Raw genomic sequence first — 19,594 nt, forward strand, 5'->3', positions numbered from 1 at the left:
ACCCATAACCAGGCCCATTTTGGGCTGCACACATTAGAATTTAGGCGCAGTGTGTTACATAATACACTTAGAGGGGCATAATCGAACGAAAACGTCTATCTCCATGGGCGTTTATCTCCGAGAACGGGTCCGTGAAGGGGCGGACCGAACCGTATTTTCGAAAAAAAAAAAAATAGACGTCCATGTTTTATTCGACAATTTGGGAGCTGGGCGTTTTTGTTTTTCAGCGATAATGGAAAATGAAAGCGCCCAGCTCAAAAACGAATAAATCCAAGGCATTTGTTTGTGTGAGGGGCCAGGATTCGTAGTGCACTGGTCCCCCTCACATGCCAGGACACCAACCGGGCACCCTAGGGGGCACTTTTACAAAATCAAAAAAAAAAGGTAAAAGAGCTCCCAGGTGCATAGCACCCTTCCCTTGTGTGTTGAGCCCCCCAAATCCCCCTCAAAACCCACTGCCCACAAGTCTACACCATTAGTATAGCCCTAAGGGGTGAAGGGGGGCACCTACATGTGGGTACAGTGGGTTTGGGGGAGTTGGACGACTAAGCATTAAGCAGCACAATTGTAACAGGTAGGGGGGGGGATGGGCCTGGGTCCACCTGCCTGAAGTCCACTTCACCCCCTAACAACTGCTCCAGGGACCTGCACACTGCTGCCAGGGAGGTGGGTATGACATTTGAGGGTGAAAATAAAAAGTTGTGAAACATCATTTTTTTGTGGTGGGAGGGGGTTAGTGACCACTGGGGGAGTCAGGGGAGGTCATCCCTGATTCCCTCTGGTGGTAATCTGGTCGTTTAGGGCACTTTTGGGGCCTTATTTGTGAAAAAACAGGGTCCAGGAAAAGTGCCCTAAATTCTAACTACAAACGCATACTTTTTTTCCATTATTGGCGAAAGGCACCCATCTCTGTTCGGGTGATAACCATGCCCCAGTCCCGCCTTCACCACGCCTCCGACACGCCCCCATCAACTTTGTACGCTTCGCGATGGAGTGCACTTGAAAACGTCCAAGTTCGGCTTTCGATTATACCGCGTTATTCGTTTTTGTGAGATAAACGTCCATCTCCCGATTTAGGTCGGAACTTGGGCGTTTTTCTCGTTCGATTATAAGCAGGCTAGTGAGTTGTGCGCGTACATTCTAATTATTGCCATAGTGCACATTATCAACGTTGATTAGCTTGTTAAGTAAATTAAGTTATGCACATTGTTATAGAATATTCCTGGATTTCAGAGCGGAAAACTAGGCACGATATAAAAAATCTGGGGAAAGTGCTAAATCTGCTTATATTACAACATACTCTTGGAAAGCTACCCAAAGTTGTCTCAGTCTTAGTCACAAGAATTCTATGTTATGGGGTAAATATTTAGCAGGGGGCGGTGAGCATTTTGCTGATCGCCGCCAACGTTATTCCCAGATATTCAAGGCTAGGCCGTGTCCGGACTTCAGCACTGAATATCTGGATTCTGCAGAGCCGGCTAACACAAAACTGGTTAAGCTGATATTCCATATGTAACCAGCCATGGGTTACCGCATAAAGACAGGACTGTGTTTTATATGGTCCCATTTATGCAGTTAACCAACCAAGTGCTGGCTCTGCCCCTGGAATGCCCCCAAAATAGCCAGTTTTCACTTAGGCGCTAACCGCTAATTTTCAGCGGCAATAACCGGTAAACTGCCACTGAAAATGAGCAGATAGCTCTGAACAAGTGATTTAACCAGTCCGTGGCCATTCCTGACCGGTTAAATCACTTTGAATATCAACCCATACGCACTCAAATGTAACATTTACATGCTAACATTTACACCTTCCTTTTACAGGTCCCAGTGATGGCAACTAAATATCAGTGTGCAAATGCTGACTTACTTTCTATTCTATAATGCAGTCTGGATGCCCAGATGCCATTATAGAAATCGCACTCAGCACCTCGTATTTTAACGCCCACATTTGGGCCACCTTTATAGAATTGAGCCCTAGGTGCATAACAGCACCCTCATTTGAACAATGCATGCTTGGGCAATGGTTTGTATACGTGTGCACTATCGGGAAAGTAGTGCGCATTCTTTGCACACAGTTCACACTTTCAGGCAGAGCCACTGGGGGCAGGGAGGGCAAGATTCCCTTGGGCCTAGCCTCTAAGGGGATCCGGCAGCAGCGGCCCAGGTGTGATCCAGCATATTTCTCTCCCTTCTAATCCCCCTTCCTACGTCTTCTACTTGCTTACAGTCATAGAATGGCAGACAGCAGCGATCGAGAGACACTGCTCTGCGCCCCAGGCCCTTCTTCCCACCACATCCCACCTATGTGGAAACAGGAAGTTAGATCACAGGAAGCAGGGCACAGCAGGACCTGTGGCCTTCAGAGCAATCTCTCTTGATTGCTGCTGCCTTCCATTCAATGACTCTAAGCAAGTAGAGGTCCGGGGGTGGTGTGGGGGCTGTAGCAGCAGCAGGCCCCTTAATATTGTTTGCCATGGGCCCTGCTTTCACAATGCACTCTCTTTGCTTGTAGTGTACACTTGTAACGGTGTTAATTCCGGAATAAAAAGAAAATAGAAAAACATGAAAATTTCCTGGCTGCTCATCCCTACCAGATGCCAGTGCAAAGTATTGCCCGTGTACACCCAATGCCAGCATCAGACAAAACCTTTGTATATCTGCTGCCAGTGTCCCATATGTCACCCTTCCAGCACAGGGCAGGCCTCACCTTTGTGCCGCAACATGTAGTGTCCCACGAGAATGATGAGGCCAACCAAGATGAAGGCGATTACAGCAACAACACCTCCAATAACAGCATGGTCAATAGTGGATGTGGATGGAACTGGGCTGGGATCTAATCAGAGAGAGAAAGGGAAGGAGAGAGGGGGACATAGGGAAAACAAAGATTGCAGGGAAAGGAGATAGAACAAAATGAAGATAAGGAATAGGAGAGAAGAAGAGAAAACAGAAAAGGAAGGAAGATACCATAAGAAAGGTGAGAAGAGATCAGGACAGTGGTGAAGATAACAGAACAGAGAACAAAAATGGTAAGTGAGAAAAGGAGAGGGAGGATGGAAAGACAAAAGGGAATAAAGAGAGGGAAAAGAGGGAGGAACAATGAAAGTAACAGAAGAAAAGAGAGACAGAGAGTGAAGGAGGGAAGAAGAGAAAGAGGGAGATAGTTTAATTCTATACCTCCAAAAGGTAAACATAGAATCAGTAACATTTCTTTTTTTTTACACGTTTTCCCTCAACACTAAACACTGTCTTATTGTGCTGGGTCATGTGACAATGAGAGGTGTTCACCTTTGCCTTTCTAGAATCCTTTCCTGTATGGAATCCTAGGGAGCACTAGGTTAAAGCACTAGCAGCAGGGCCATGGTCTTGTTCTGGGACAGATGTCTCAAGGACAACAAAGTTTCATGGAGCCTTGATAGGGGTGAGGGTAGCCTTTACGTGTGCCTTTAACGCACATTGCAGTAGGTAAGGGATCTTCTTAGAAGCATGCTATTATCTTTAATAGAACTACATGCAAGTTCCATGAATGCACTATGCACAGCAGGCTCCTTAAAAGCATATGGTGGTGTTCAAGACCCCAAAAGATCAACTTGGATTATAAACCAGCGCTTTTATTCAAACTGGTGGTCTAACATTCTTATCTACTTCTGTTGACCACCATTTTGAATAAAGGCTCTGGTTACATCCTGGTTCATCTTTTGTGTCATTCTCAACCTTTGTTTTGTTGTTGTTTTGCTCATGGGAGTGGACTGGTATTCTCTCTTTGGGATGTTCAAGACTGCATGCATGACAACTGAGAGGGAATGCTTCTGAATGGTTTAATTTTGGAATGCTCTGTCTGTTCAGGAGAGGAAGAACCAACACAAGTGAATGGCATTCCATCAATTCATCAGATTCAAGAGCAGGCATTAAACTGTTGGGCACCATGTTTGATTGTGTCCCAGCATTCCCAGAAGTTGCATGCAAAGGACCTCTTTCACCTCCCTATCTGGGCATCCCCTGGGAAATGCAATCTCAGCTGCAGCTCATTTGGGAAGAGCAAGTGTTTGCTTCTAGAAGATTCTAAATCCAAAATGAGAGGCCAGATATGATGGATACTCTTCATATTCTTGTGCAGTTGAGTAGCTCATCTATTGCTGAGGGGCGGAGGGACAGTCTAAAACCAGGACTGGCTAAGTCTCTCCTGAATGATGTAGGGCCCAATATTCAAAAAATATTGAGCCCCCTAAACATAGGAGATGGTTTTGTGGGTGCTGTGGGTGCTTGAGCACCCCGATAATGAGAACATTCTTTGTATGTGTACAGCACCCCCAATATTTTTGAAAAGATGGCTCCCCTGCCCCTAAATTTATAATTCTATTTTCAGACAAACTTAGGAGCATAAAAATTCAGCTGAAAATTCATAATTTAGGAGCTTAAAAGTTATGCTCATAAATTTAAACCTGCTGTTTATTTGCCTAGATTTATAAGCCTAATTTATGAGCCTTGTGCTGAAAATGACTGCTAAGCTCCTAACTTCCTCTCCCCTTCCTAAATCTGCCCGTGTTACCACCCATTTTTTGTGCTCCTAAATTTAAGAGTTTAGTGAAATTTTCAGTAACATTTATGCACTCAGTCCTACAAAATTTTCAGAGCGGTCCTTTCACCAAACTGCGGTAAAAGGGGCCTTGTGTTAGCGGCAGGGGCCATTTTTGCTGTGTTTTGAGGCCCTTTTTACCACAGCAGGTAAAAAGGCTGAAAAAAGAAATGGCCATGCTGTAAGATTTCAGTTACTGCATGGCCATGCGGAGATGGGGGGAGCACTTATTGCCACCCATTTAAGTGCTCCTGCGCTAACCCAGTGGTACTGGGTTGCGTGCAGTGCAGCCCAATTACCACCAGGTTAGCTCCTGTGGAAATATATTTTGAATATTCCACTAGTGCCGGAAACGGTGCATACCAGGGCTGGAATTACTGCTGGTGCCTGCATTGGGCCAGCGGTAGCTTCAGATTGGCAAGCGGTAAGCCTGCTGCTTTGTAAAAGGGCCCCAAAGTTAGGAGCATAAATCATTTGAATATTGGGCCTATGATGGTACCTGATGAATCTTGGGGAGCAATTCTATAAGTGAGGGCCTCCTTTCAGATGTCTTGATGCTGCCCAATGAGATCCTGTTCTATTACAGCTTTTAGGTGCCTGGATTCTGTTACAGAATGTTGGTGTAACCTGGCAATGGTGTGCCTTTCCATTTATGTGCCCTGCAGTTACACCACCCACAAGTACAAAGCAGAAGATCAAGATCTTATGCCAAAAAGCAACCCAAGTTCCTCAGAGTAGGGACAGACCAATGGATTTCCACAAAATGAGGGACCAGAGGGTACAGTTACAATTCGTATATTCCACTATTACGAAACTTAGGGGGCCTTTTATTAAGCCTTGGTAGCGTTTCTAGCTTGCGGCAGAAATCAGCTGGCAGTAAACGCAAAGACACCCACTGGGCATTTCAGCATTTACCACCAGCTGTTTTCTAGCGCAAGCCAAAAACACGACCACGGCTTAGTAAAAGACCCCCATAGTTCTAAGCAGATTACATCAAGAAAACTAGAACATACATCTAGGAGCATACATCTCAAATTGTCCAAAAATATATGTAAATTAGTTCACAGTACCCAAAACATACTTCCGGAATAGATGAGTTTTGATTGCTTTCTTGATGTAATAAAAACTAGATAACGACCTGATACTACCCGGAAGCGATGACCAGAGAGTTGCACCCTCTTGGAACTAGGAAATGTTATCAAATTAAAACGATGTGTAAGATGTAGCCTCCCATAAGGTCTACATATGCTAACATATATCTAGGAGTAACTCCATATAATATATTAAATGCTAAACTATCAAGTTTGAACAGAATTCGGGCCTTCACTGGAAGCCAATAGGTAGGTAGATAAAACAGAGATGTGAGAAGAAATTTTTAGTACATAAGGATTGCCATAATGGGAAAGACCAAAGGTCCATCGAGCCCAGCATCCTGTTTCCAATCCAGGTCACAAATACCCGGCAAGATCCCAAAAATGTACAAAACATTTTATACTGCTTATCCCAGAAATAGTGGATTTCCCCCAAGTCCATTTAATAACGGTCTATGGACGTTTCCTTTAGGAAGCCGTCCAAACCTTTTTTAAACTCCGCTAAGCTAACCGCCTTTACCACATTCTCTGGCAACGAATTCCAGAGTTTAATTACACATTGAGTGAAGAAATATTTTCTCCGATTCGTTTTAAATTTACTACATTGTAGCTTCATCGCATGCCCCCTAGTCCTAGTATTTTTGGAAAGCGTGAACAGACGCTTCACATCTACCCGTTCAACTCTACTCATTAGTTTATAGACCTCTATCATATCTCCCCTCAGCCGCCTTTTCTCTAAGCTGAAGAGCCCTAGCTGCTTTAGCCTTTCCTCATAGGGAAGTCGTCCCATCCCGTTTATCATTTTCATCGCCCTTCTCTGCACTTTTTCTAATTCCACTATATCTTTTTTGAGATGCAGTGACCAGAATTGAACACAATATTTGAAGTGCGGTTGCACCATGGAGTGATACAAAGGCATTATAACATCTTCATTTTTGTTTTCCATTCCTTTCCTAATAATACCTAATAACAGTGAGAAAACCAAACAAAGCGCAGTATTCTGTATGGTTTGTAATCGCTTCAAAAGACTCTTTGCCACCCCCAAATAGACTATATTGCAATAGTCCAGTTTACTCAGGACTAATGATTGAACAACCAGTTTAAATTGCTCTTGACTGAGGTATGTTCTAATTCTTCTTCACTTCTGCTTTAACCCAGAAGCAACCCTTTGTCAAATGATTTATTTGTTCCACCATAGTTAACTTGCAATTGATAATAATACCCCAAATTTTAATTGATCTTTCCAAAGTATACGTTATATTATCTACCACAAATGCACATTTATCATCAACTTTAATATAATTTCCAATCAACAAGAATTTAGTCTTCTCCCTATTAAGCTGGAAATAATTCTTCCTCATCCAAGCACTTATGAAAGACATACACCTATATATTACTGGCAATATATCTGCTAACTGTGACTATCAGAAACGAGATCATGATAGAAGTGTATAAAATAATGAGTGGAATGGATCGGGTGGATGTGAAGCGACTGTTCACGCTATCCAAAAATACTAGGACTAGAGGGCATGAGTTGAAGCTACAGTGTGGTAAATTTAAAACGAATCGGAGAAAATTTTTCTTCACCCAACGTGTAATTAGACTCTGGAATTCGTTGCCGGAGAACGTGGTACGGGCGGTTAGCTTGACGGAGTTTAAAAAGGGGTTAGATAGATTCCTAAAGGACAAGTCCATAGACCGCTATTAAATGGACTTGGAAAAATTCCGCATTTTTAGGTATAACTTGTCTGGAATGTTTTTACGTTTGGGGAGCGTGCCAGGTGCCCTTGACCTGGATTGGCCACTGTCGGTGACAGGATGCTGGGCTAGATGGACCTTTGGTCTTTCCCAGTATGGCACTACTTATGTACTTATGTACTTATGTATATATATATATATATATATATATATATATATATATATATATATATATATAGCCAGACAGCCGATTTTGGGTGGGCCTGAAGGGCACAAACATTTCTCTGCCCCGACCTACACCCACCTCAAAATATAAATATTTTAGCTAATAAGGATCCCCAATCTCTGTCAGCTGAAGACTTTCTCTGAAGGTGGCCAGAACCAAGTTTGGCAGGCAGCAGCAACATCCCTAAGCCACTAATATTGGCACCCTACACATGCTTAGCTGTTGGTGGCTCTAGGATGCTGTCATCGACTACAGGGCTTGGAAAAAGAGAGTTCTGGCTGTCTATGGAGGAAGTCCTTAGCTTGGGATCCCCACCAACTACACAGCAAATCAGGACCAGTATTAGACATGCTAGAGCCCAGGGAAGAAAATAAAAAATAAAGGAGGACCCCCTTCCCCAATCCTCTCTCCTCCAAGCCTCCCTCTCTGATTTCCCCACCTGCCATTATTATCAAACCAATATACCTTCACCAAATACAGAACAAGGGATCATAAATTAGACATAAAAATATTTAAACCAAAACAACAACAAAAAAACCAGAAATGAATTTCCTTTTTACTGAACACAATACAAAGACATTTGCTATGCACATTTCCCAGAGCTAACATATTCCATTTAAAATATTCAAATTAGGATGCTTTTTTTATAACTTTGTTATCTGGACATTTTATTTTTCCATCATGTTCATTCCAGTATTGTTTTTGCTTTCCTCTCTGTCATCTGCTAGTTCTCTTTCAAGCAGCCGTTGTCCATTTGCTTTTCTCCTCTCTCTGGACTATTCCCTCACTATACCTGCCTCTGATATATTGATCATTCCTTTTTAGCTCTTTCCTCTCTCTTTCTTTTATTTTCTGCCTGTCAGCTCAAATTTCACCCTTTTTCTCATTGTTCTCCTCCTTTTTACTGTTCAGCTACCTATAAAATTTCCATCTTCCCTCACCCACTAGCTGTCTAATTCCTTATCTTACTCCTTCCTCAATCCTTCATTACCATTACAATATTTCTACCTTCTGTAAACACTATCCTCTCATTCATTTCCTTGCCACCCCCTCCTCCCCCTCCTAGCCTCTCCCACATGGTTCCACCATCCCCAGCATCTTCCTCCACCTTTCTAGCCCAGCATCTACTCCTTCTTTCTCCCCTCCCAATTCTCATAGCCTCTCATCTCCCTGTCCCTTCTCTCTTCCCTTCTGCCCTCTCCCCCATGGTCTAGCATTTCTCCCTCTCTTCCCTCACTCCCATTGTCCAGAATCTTTCCATCACTCCCTTCTACTCCTGGATCCAACATCTCCCTCTTGCTCCTGGTCTCTCCATCTCCTGTGTATCTGTACTACTACTACTTATCATTTCTATAGCACTACTATGGATACCCTAGCACCATCTGTCTCTCGCCCCACTAAGCGCATTAATTCTCAGCCCTGGTTAACCCCTTGCATCCGTTACCTTCGCTCCTGCACCCGCTCTGCTGAACGACTCTGGAGGAAATCTCGCACCCTGTCAGACTTCACCCATTTCAAATTCATGCTATCCTCCTTCCAGTCCTCCCTATTCCTTGCCAAACAGGAATATTATTCTCAATTAACCAATTCTCTTGGCTCCAACCCTCGTCGCCTCTTTGCCACCCTCAACTCCCTACTTAAAGTACCCTCCGCTCCCACCCCCCGTCTCTCTCCTCAAACACTAGCTGACTACTTCCGCGATAAAGTGCAGAAGATAAACCTTGAATTCACTTCCAAGCCTTCTCCTCCCTGTGACTTCTTAACCCACTCCCTCAACCAACCTAACCTGGCCTCCTTCTCCTCCTTCCCTGAGATCACCGAAGAGGAAACTGCTCGCCTTCTTTCTTCCTCTAAGTGCACCACCTGTTCCTCTGATCCCATTCCCACCAATCTGCTTACCAACATCTCTCCTACAGTTAACCCCTCAATCTGTCACATCCTCAACCTCTCTCTCTCCACTGCCACTGTCCCTGACACCTTCAAGCACGCTGTAGTCACACCACTTCTCAAAAAACCATCACTTGACCCCACCTGTCCCTCCAACTACTGCCCCATCTCTCTTCTACCCTTCCTTTCCAAATTACTTGAACGTGCTGTCCACAGCCGCTGCCTTGACTTCCTCTCCTCTCAGGCCGTTCCTCGACCCGCTTCAATCCGGCTTTCGCCCACTACACTCAACAGAAACAGCACTCTCTAAAGTCTGCAATGACCTGTTCCTTGCCAAATCCAAAGGTCACTATTCTATCCTCATCCTCCTCGACCTATCTGCCGCCTTTGACACCGTCAATCATAATTTACTTCTTGACACACTGTCCTCATTTGGGTTCCAGGGCTCCGTCCTCTCCTGGTTCTCGTATCTTTCCCAACGCACCTACAGAGTATTTTCTAATGGCTCTTCTTCCACCCCCGTCCCGCTCTCTGTTGGGGTCCCTCAAGGATCTGTCCTTGGACCGCTTCTTTTCTCGATATACACCTCTTCCCTGGGCTCGTTGATCTCATCACATGGTTTCCAGTACCATCTCTATGCTGATGATACCCAGCTTTACCTCTCCACTCCCGACATCACAGTTGAAAACCAGGAAAGTTTCGGCCTGCCTTTCAGACATCACTGCCTGGATGTCCAACCGGCATCTGAAACTGAACATGGCAAAGACTGAGCTCCTTGTCTTTCCACCCAAACCCTCTTCTCCTCTTCCCCCACTTTCTGTCTCTGTTGACAACGCCCTCATCCTCCCCATCTCTTCAGCCCGCAATCTCGGAGTCATTTTTGACTCCTCCCTCTCCTCTGCCCATATCCAGCAGACAGCTAAGATCTGTCGCTTCTTCCTCTATAATATTAGCAAAATTCGCCCATTCCTCTCTGAACAGACCACCCGAACCCTCGTCCACTCGCTCGTTACCTCTCGTCTTGACTATTGCAACCTTCTCCTCGCTGGCCTCCCGCTTAGCCACCTATCCCTCCTTCAATCTGTCCAAAATTCCGCCACATGTCGTATCTACTGCGTGAACCGATACTCTCATATCACCCCTCTCCTCAAGTCGCTTCACTGGCTCCCGATCCACTACCATATACAGTTCAAGCTTCTATTGACCTTCAAGTGCACTCAATCTGCAGCCCCCATTACCTCTCTACCCTCCTCTCCCCATATGTTCCCACCCATAACCTCCGCTCTCAGGACAAATCACTCCTTTCTGTACCCTTCTCCACCACCGCTAACTCCAGACTCCGCCCCTTCTGCCTCGCATCACCTTATGCCTGGAACAGACTTCCTGAGCCCATACGCCATGCGCCCTCCCTGCCCATTTTCAAGTCCTTACTCAAGGCCCATCTCTTCTCCCTTGCTTTTGGTGCCTAACCACCTTCCCATTCCTGATACCTACACTGACTACATAGTTATTACCTTTAGATTTTAAGCTCTCTTGAGCAGGGACTGTCCTTCCCCATGTTTAAACTTGTACAGCGCTGCGTAACCCTGGCAGCGCTATAGAAATGCTAAGTAGTAGTAGTAGTAGTAGTAGTAGTAGTAGTAGATAAGATAGAGTAACGAGTAAGAAAATCCTTTCTGAAAGAGAAGATGTTTCAGAGTGGGCAAACGAGCACACACAAAGGCATTGAATGTGTGATTTGCTTTCTTAATAAAGACTTTCTGCATGCCACCTCTGGTCTCTCATTTTGTGGAAAATCCATTGGCCCACTTGGCCTGCAGTTACAACAGCCATAAATGTGGCAACAGCACCTGTAACTTACTGTATTTTGTAAGCTGCATGCGCAAGCAACACTACCCATGCTACTCCCATGCTCCACCTTTGCATTTATCTGCTATGCGACTGAGTGCTGAGTCGCTTTCCTGCCACTGATGTGTATAAATGTACACTTACCCGTGAAAGGGCTGGTGTGCTGTATATTTTTGTATGCAAGTGGCGTGTAAACACAGGTGCCCAGTTTTAGAATTGCTCTTTTGGTATATACCAGGTGCACTGCCTCCCAAGTGACCTGAAGACTTCGAGTCAATAAGGACTCCTTGGGTCTGCAAGGGTTGAGACAGTGTTCATAGCCCCTGGAGGGGACGGTGACACCTACTGGCCGGCCTTAGGGCTCATGATTAGGGGATCCTAGATGGATTCCTGGTGCCCTACTACCAGCTGAGCACCTTTGTTGCAGCGGCTGGGAGGGGATTAAAAAGAGGAAAAATCCACAAGTAGTTGTGAATGAGGCTTCACAGTGCTCAACAAAGGAAAGGCAATGATCCACAACTAATCGTATAGTAAACCAATAAACAGACGAGCAATTCTGTAGCACCGTATCATTTATTAAACCAATCACCCGAAGTGGCCACGTTTCGTCCACAGGCTGCATTGGGGATAGAAACTGGGTGCATAAATGAACACACAAATTAAAATCATACAAAGTAAATAAACAGTACGTTTAAAAACCATACATATCAATAAACCTCACCATCAGTGAGAATCATTCAAAAATACATATGAAGTAAAAAAAATCATAAAAGAAGCACAAAATGATGTGTACGCACAGTGTTTGCCACATGCAATATGAAAAGCTGGTGACAAATACAAAAAGAAGATTTTGTGTGTTTATGTACCCAGTTTCTACCCGTGACACAGTCTGTGGGCAAAACGTGCTCACGATTGTTTTAATAAATGATAAGGTGCTACAGAATTGCTGGTCTGCTTATTGGTGTACTATGAAGATTCACAGTTCCAAATTTCAGTTCTGGTGCTGAGTGAGGTAGAAGCCCAAATGAGCGGGAGGAAACTGTCAGCTGAAACCTCCCCCCCCCTCACCTCAAGAAAATCCTCACATCCCTTGGAGTTGCAGTTAGAAGCTGAGAATCTTCCAGGCGTATCCATATTCTGAATCGGTTTCTAATGGTTCCTAGTGGATACCTCAGACGGCCCTCTGATTCCACAGTATCAGAAAGGTCACTCTTAATTGAAATGTTCTTTTCAGTTTTCATGGTCTCCAGAGTCGTCCATGGAATGATGTTTAAATTGTTAACAGTTTGAAACATTTTAAATACAAAATCTGTACATGGACTAGTAAACATCTGATGCTCTCTCTATTTTGACTTTATCCCACAGAGCACACTGCGCTGTGACGTCCCCCCCCCCCGCTAACACTGAACGACAATGTCCCCTGCAGTGCACACTTCCTAAACACTGCACGATGCTTGCTTTCTGAAAGAGAAGTTGTTTCAGAGCGGGCAAACGAGCCCACACAAAGGCTGAACAGAAAAGCAATGAAATACCTGGTAATGGTGATATGGAAACAGCTGCAGGTGTTGCACAAGTGGTCAGTGGTCACAGGGCGCACGGTGGTGCAACAAGGCAGATGAAGACGATAGATGGATGAGTAACAGGTGGCAGGATGGAGGGAAGTATTGAATCCAAAATAAAGCCATGAGAAAAAAAAACACACACAGAGATGAACACTGAAGGGCAGGCCCTACAGCATGGGGGCGAGCATGGGTCAACTGAGCTCTCGGAAAGCAAGGGAGAGGTCATGAGATTGCAGTCACCTTCTAGGAATGCACCAGGAGAGTGACTCAGGGAAGACAAAGACACTTTAAAGCAGGAGATTTTATCCCAATCCTTGGGGCACACATAGCCAGTCAGGTTTTCCGGAATCTCCACAATGAATATACATAAGGTAGGTTTGCATACAATTTTACCTCATGTGTATTCACTGTGTTTTTCCTGAAAACCTGACTTGTTAGGGTGCCCTAAGGCTGGGTTGAGAACTGCTGCATTAAAGAGAGAAACCAATAGTGGAGAAACTGAGGTGGTTCATTGGTTCCAACTTTTCAGGATAGGCAGATCCAGTCCAGGTTTTACCCCACCTATCTACACAGTCTTGCAACCTTCTTTTTGTTAGAGAAATTGACAGGGCCACTAGGACTACAAGTCTGTGCAGGTGATGGCCAGGACTAGATTTTTCTGTCCTAAAATCTGAATCCAGTTGGCAACTTTAGGGCAAAGGAAGATGGACAAGGGTGGAAGTTCAGAATGTGACTATTGGTCTGGGCCTCTAAAGTGAAGAAAATGGCTTTCTCTCTTTTCTCCCAAGCTCATCCCAATGCGGAAGGGTCAGCAAATCCAGAACCTTATTTCAGCTCCCAGAATAGATGTGAGCTGACACTGTTCTTACACTGTGAACAAAACAGTGTTAGCAGCAGAAGCTACTGATGCATAAATGTTATACACATGGTGAATGCAGGCGATGCCTGAGAACAAGCAGTGCCTAGGTGTAATGTATGTGTTAACTCACAGAGGCAACAGCAGCAAGAGAACCCGCATTTTCCATCCCAGTCCAGGGCTGCCGAGAAGGGAAGCAGAGGGGGACAAAATTCCCTGGGCCTGGCCTGAAGGGAGGGCCCGGGCCCAGTACCGGCAAGCTTCTTCCCGCCTGCCAGCTTCCGAGTCTGTGTTATCTAGCCTCCTTGCTCTCCTGCTCCTGCTGCATGCTGTCCAGGACCTGGATGATTGCATTAACATGATATTGCTTTAATACAATCATCTGGGTCCCGACTCTAGTCCTGGCACACAGGAGCAAGAGAGGACAGCAGCAATCAGAGACAGGAAGGTAAGGGCGGAAGGCAGCGGTCCGAGTGTGAGGATCGGCCCAGGTGGGGGGGGGGGGGGGGGGCAGTGATCTGGTCCTGCCCCGGGCCTGGATGGGTCTCTCGGCAGTCGTGACCCAGCCTCCCCATACTCAATGAAATTTAGATTATTGGAAGACTAGTATAAAAGGCCCGTTTCGGTAGGCAATGAAACGGGCGCTAGCAAGGTAATCCCCCCCCTACAGCATCCTTCCTGTCTCCCCTGCCCCCCCTGCAGCCACCCATCTGGTCTCAGGACCCCCCTCCCCACCAACCCTCCTCTGCCCCTGCAGCCACGCATGTGCAGCGGCCCTCCTCTCTCCCCTGCCCCCCCTGCAGCCACCCATGTCCAGCAACCCTCCTCTCCCCCTGCAGCTACCCATGTCCAGCGACCCTCCCCTCCCCCCCTGCAGCCACCCATGTCCAATGACCCTCCTCTCCTTTCCCCTTGCCCCCCTGTAGCCACCCATGTCCAGCGACCCACCTCTCTCCCCTGCCCCCCCTGCAGCCACCCATGTCCAGTGACCCTCCTCTCCCCCTGCCCCCCTGCAGCATCCCTTCTTTCTCCCCTGCAGCCACCCATCTGGCCTCAGGACCCCCTCCCCACCTCCCTCTTCCCTGCCCCCCCTGCAGCCATCCATGTCCAGTGACCGACCCTCCTCTCCCCCTGCAGCCACCCATGTCCAGCGACCCTCCCCTCCCCCCTCAGTGCATCACCCAAACCCCTACCCCCCCCTCCAGCGCATCACCCAAGCCCCTACCCCCCCTCGGACACATCAAGCCCCTCGCCACCCGCAGCTGCCAATACTAACGCTGTCCGGCCGCTGCTGTGTCTCCTGTTGAGCAGCAGCGGCCAGTACAAAAAGAAAAAGGCCAAAAAAAGATTTTAAACCTGAAACACGGCTCCATAGACAGCCATCTGGCATTGGCTGTCATCTCTGCAGCCGCTCCTCCTCTCCCCTCTGACGTTGCTGCGCTCCTCTGGGGTCTTCCTGCAGGGGCAGTGACGTGGAGGGGAGAGGAGGAGCGGCTGCAGTGACGACAGCCAATGCCAGATGGCTGTCTATGGAGCCGCGTTTCAGGTTAAAAATCTTTTTTTTGGCTTTTTTCTTTTTGTACCGGCCACTGCTGCTCCACAGGAGAAGCAGCAGTGGCCGGACAGCGTTAGTATTGGCGGCTGCGGGTGGCGAGGGAGTTGATGTGCCCGAGAGGGGGAGTAGGGGCTTTGGTGATGCGCCGGGGGAGGGTCTTGGGTGATGCGTCGAGGGGGGGCACTGACAGCTGTTTCCCAGGCAGGGGGAGGAGTAGGGTTTCCCTACTCTTCCCCTTGCCTTGGAATCAGCTGTCAGTGACATCACTGATGTCAGTGCATTCTAAACTGCCTAGCAGACCACCTCCGAGGGAGCCATGGTACCAGGCACATTAGAACGTTGGAGGTGAGAATTATTATACAGGATGTCTATGCTGTGAATGTGTGGGAGGATGGGGTGTCTCTTTTCTATTTTATTTTACATTTATTACTTGCTTCAGACTATTGTGAGAAGCATGGCATTAAGGTTATGGAAATAATTCATTTAGCAAAGGAGTGTACACAGCACAAATAACACTGAAAAGGCCCTGATTTAGCAAAGGAGTACATTCTGCACGGATGACCCTTTAAAAGAGCTGAATTAGTAAAGCATCCCAGGCTGCAAAGACTGATGGCTATGGGGATGTAGGGCCATATGCAGAGACTCATTCTGGCTCCTTATTCTTCCTACCCCTGTTGCCATAAGTACTATTCCTTGCTTCTTCGGACTATGCCCCTTCCCACCTGACCCTTAGCCAGGAAAAGGAACTGAGCAAGCAGAGACCCTTACCTGCTGTTTGCTCTTCTTCTGCTACCTTCTCTGAAGTCAGAACCACGTGTGGCCCCACACAGTTCCAGTTTGAGAAGGAAGCTGGCAGCGGAGGAGGCAGTAGCAGGTAATGAGTGCCACTTGCTGACTCACCCTGCTAGAGCGGAGGAGTGGCCTAGTGGTTAGGGTGGTGGACTTTGGTCCGGGGGAACTGAGGAACAGAGTTCAATTCCCACTTCAGGCACAGGCAGCTCCTTGTGACTCTGGGCAAGTCACTTAACCCTCCATTGCCCCATGTAAGCCGCATTGAGCCTGCCATGAGTGGGAAAGCGCAGGGTACAAATGTAACAAAAATAAAATAGATACTATTGGAGATTCTACATGAAATGTTGCTACTATTGGAGATTCTACATGGAATGTTGCTATTCTACTAGCAACATTCCATGTAGAAGGCTGCGCAGGCTTCTGTTTCTGTGAGTCTGACGTCCTGCACGTACGTGCAGGACATCAGACTCACAGAAGCCTGCGCGGCCACACTGGTGATCTGCAAGGGCTGACTTCTACATGGAATGTTGCTAGTGGGACTCTGGGCAAGTCACTTAACCCTCCATTGCCCCATGCAAGCCGCATTGAGCCTGCCATGAGTGGGAAAGCGCAGGGTACAAATGTAACAAAAATAAAATAGATACTATTGGAGGTTCTACATGGAATGTTGCTATTCCACTAGCAACATTCCATGTAGAAGGCTGCGCAGGCTTCTGTTTCTGTGAGCAGGACGTCAGACTCACAGAAGCAGAAGCCTGCGCGGCCACATTGGTGATCTGCAAGGGCCGACTTCTACATGGAATGTTGCTAGTGGAATAGCAACATTCCATGTAGAATCTCAAATAGTAGCAACAGTGGAGGAGTGGCCTAGTGGTTAGGGTGGTGGACTTTGGTCCTGGGGAACTGAGGAACTGAGTTCGATTCCCACTTCAGGCACAGGCAGCTCCTTGTGACTCTGGGCAAGTCACTTAACCATTGCCCCATGTAAGCCGCATTGAGCCTGCCATGAGTGGGAAAGCGTGGGGTACAAACGTAACAAAAAAATAAAATCTAGAGGCCCTAGTGCAGCAACCTGGAAGCTAGGCTACCTTTGGTAATAGTGGCTGTGGCCCATATACGCTTTCTCTTTGCAGGCAGCTCTGAGCTAGGGAGTAAAGGGCATGATGGGTTGGGGACAGGAATTTGCAGGAACAATGGGCCCAAGATTTGGGACACAGGTCCCATGTGTGCCCATAAGTAACATAATCCCTGGCAGCGTCGGTGACAGAGAGAGTAGGGATCCTGGTCAGAGTGGGACTGCATTTAAAAAAGCATTCCTTTCCATGCCTAGGGCTGGCCCTGTGCACAGATAACACCTAAAAAGCACAGATTTATCACAAGAATTACACACTGCACTGGTAATACTGGAAGATGTTGATTAAACAGCATTCTACCATGTATTTCAAGCTAATAGTTGATTCTGGCTGCTGATCTCTCTTGCAAATACAGACCCACAATGAACATTGCTCCAAAAAAATACAGCAGGAACAAGAGCTCTTATCAGCATAAGAAGCTCGCCCTGAACTTCTTACTTATACCAGACTCTAACAAACCCTGAAGTCTTTGCTTCATTATTCTAGACATGGACACAACAGTTTTATTTATGCCACCTTAAATAATAGTTTATTGTGGTTGATCCTGGTGTTTTTAACTTCCAGACCATTCCCCACCAAGATTTTGGTTTGTGTTTCTTCTCTGTCTGCCTGTGAAAAAGCAGGGGCCGTCTTCCATAGATGTCTGTAAATTGCTACTACCTACATGTGATAGCACTCTATGAATTAGGCAACCTTGACACAGATGAAAACAAATAGCATTGGGCAATATTCAAAAGGATACAGAGGCAGAAATCGTAGCTGTTCCAGGGATGGGGCTTGAACCTAACTAGATAGTGCCAACTTTCAGCCAGCATCCGGTTAAGTTTATCCATTTAAGTAAGACCATATGAATAGTGTAATTTAAATGGATAAATTATCCACATATTTATTGTTCTTATGTATACAAAAGACTCCTGAATATCCAGCATAAGGTCCTGAATACTGCAGTGATTTTCAAAGCTGTGTGATAGAATTATCTGTAGACTGTCTCTCCCCCCCCCCCCCCCCCCCCCCCCCCCCCCCCCCCGATATTCAGTACTCCTGGCTGGTTAAATAGTGCTTAACCGGTTATCTGCAAATATTCAGCAGGAGATAACCAGTTTATCTCCTGCTGAATATTTATGGTCAGCACTTAGCAGCTAACCAGTTATATCATGTGATATAACCAGGTATCCGCTAATATTCAGCACATCGCTGGCTACGTTTGGCAGCCAAATCAGGCCACCCAAATAGCATGCCTATCTTTCACTGCTATAAACTTAACTGGCCAGCACTGAATATTGGCTTGGCCAGTTAAGCTTGACCAGTCAATGCCGGTTACCAGAAATGACCTGGCATTGAATATCCAGTCTCATCACCAGGGCCGGTCAAACCCAGTAAGTGGGGTAAGCACCGCAGGGGGGCGCCTGCCTTCAAGGGCGCTGCTGCGGCGCCATACCGCGCCACCCTTAGGGGTTTAAATCTTTAATTTACCTCCATCCCAGCAGCCGTGTCATTTGAAAGCCCTGCCCGTCTCTAGCCTTCCGCAGAGTCCTGTCTTCTGGTGTTATTTCCTCAAGGGCGGGACTCTGAGGGAACAAACTCACAAAGGGAGGGAAGCCTAGAGATAGGCAGGGCTTTGAAATGACGCGGCCGCTGGAACGGAGGTAAATTAAAAAAGACTTAAACCACGCAGGGTGGCAAGAAGAAAAAGTGGGATGTTGGGGGAGAAGAGGGCGGGCAGGTGGCCATAAATGGGAGGGGGATGGGGGCGAAGGAGAATCGCTGGACAGGGGCAGGGTGGGAGAAGAGAGAAAGGAGATGCTGGGGGGGGGGGCCAACATAGTCTGCAAGGGGGCGCCAGAGACCCTAGGACCGGCCCTGCTCACCGCCAACTGTGGGAGTTAGCTGGGCTGTCTCCCTTGGTCTGAATATTGGCCCCTGTGTTTATAAAAATAGTGCAAAAAAAAAGGGTAAAAGGTTCATGGATTTCATATACTGCCTTTCTGAGGGTACAACCAAAGCGGTTTATATATATATTTCATGCAGGTACTTTTTCTGTGCATAGAGAGCTCACAGTCTCCCCCCCCTCCCCCCCATTTACTAAGCTGCGGGGAATTAGTCCTTAGTTTTTGTCTGGGACAGATAGGTTTACTTCAGGACTTCTAGTCTATGTAGTCAGCTGATCACTGTGTTTTGTACAAGACGTGTGATAAGCTCTTATAACAATCATTAGGAATTCAAGATTGCACTGGGTTGTGTAATCCAGGGCTTTTTTTGAGGGGGTACTTGGGGGTACTGAGTACCGGCACCTTTTCCATTGTCTGCAAAAATTGACCCATGGACCCCAAGTTTAATGAAAGAGCTCAGGCTCTGCCTTGTCATAGATTCTGT

At 46.6% G+C, this 19,594-nt stretch overlaps 1 protein-coding gene across 9 annotated transcripts in view; it reads right to left on the reverse strand.

Annotated features, from left to right (window-relative positions):
- Positions 1–19,594, reverse strand: part of CADM3 (cell adhesion molecule 3) — a 656,955-nt gene that overhangs the window by 8,140 nt on the left and 629,221 nt on the right. For all 9 annotated transcript variants that reach the window (XM_030187819.1, XM_030187818.1, XM_030187817.1 and 6 more), the window contains 2 exons: positions 12,856–12,879; positions 2,708–2,833 (listed from right to left, as the gene is read on the reverse strand). In XM_030187819.1, the coding sequence (XP_030043679.1) occupies positions 2,708–2,833; positions 12,856–12,879 (150 nt within the window). The remainder of the gene's footprint in view (positions 1–2,707; positions 2,834–12,855; positions 12,880–19,594) is intronic.

Source organism: Microcaecilia unicolor, chromosome 14, assembly GCF_901765095.1.
Source record: "Microcaecilia unicolor chromosome 14, aMicUni1.1, whole genome shotgun sequence".
Lineage (NCBI taxonomy): Eukaryota > Metazoa > Chordata > Amphibia > Gymnophiona > Siphonopidae > Microcaecilia > Microcaecilia unicolor.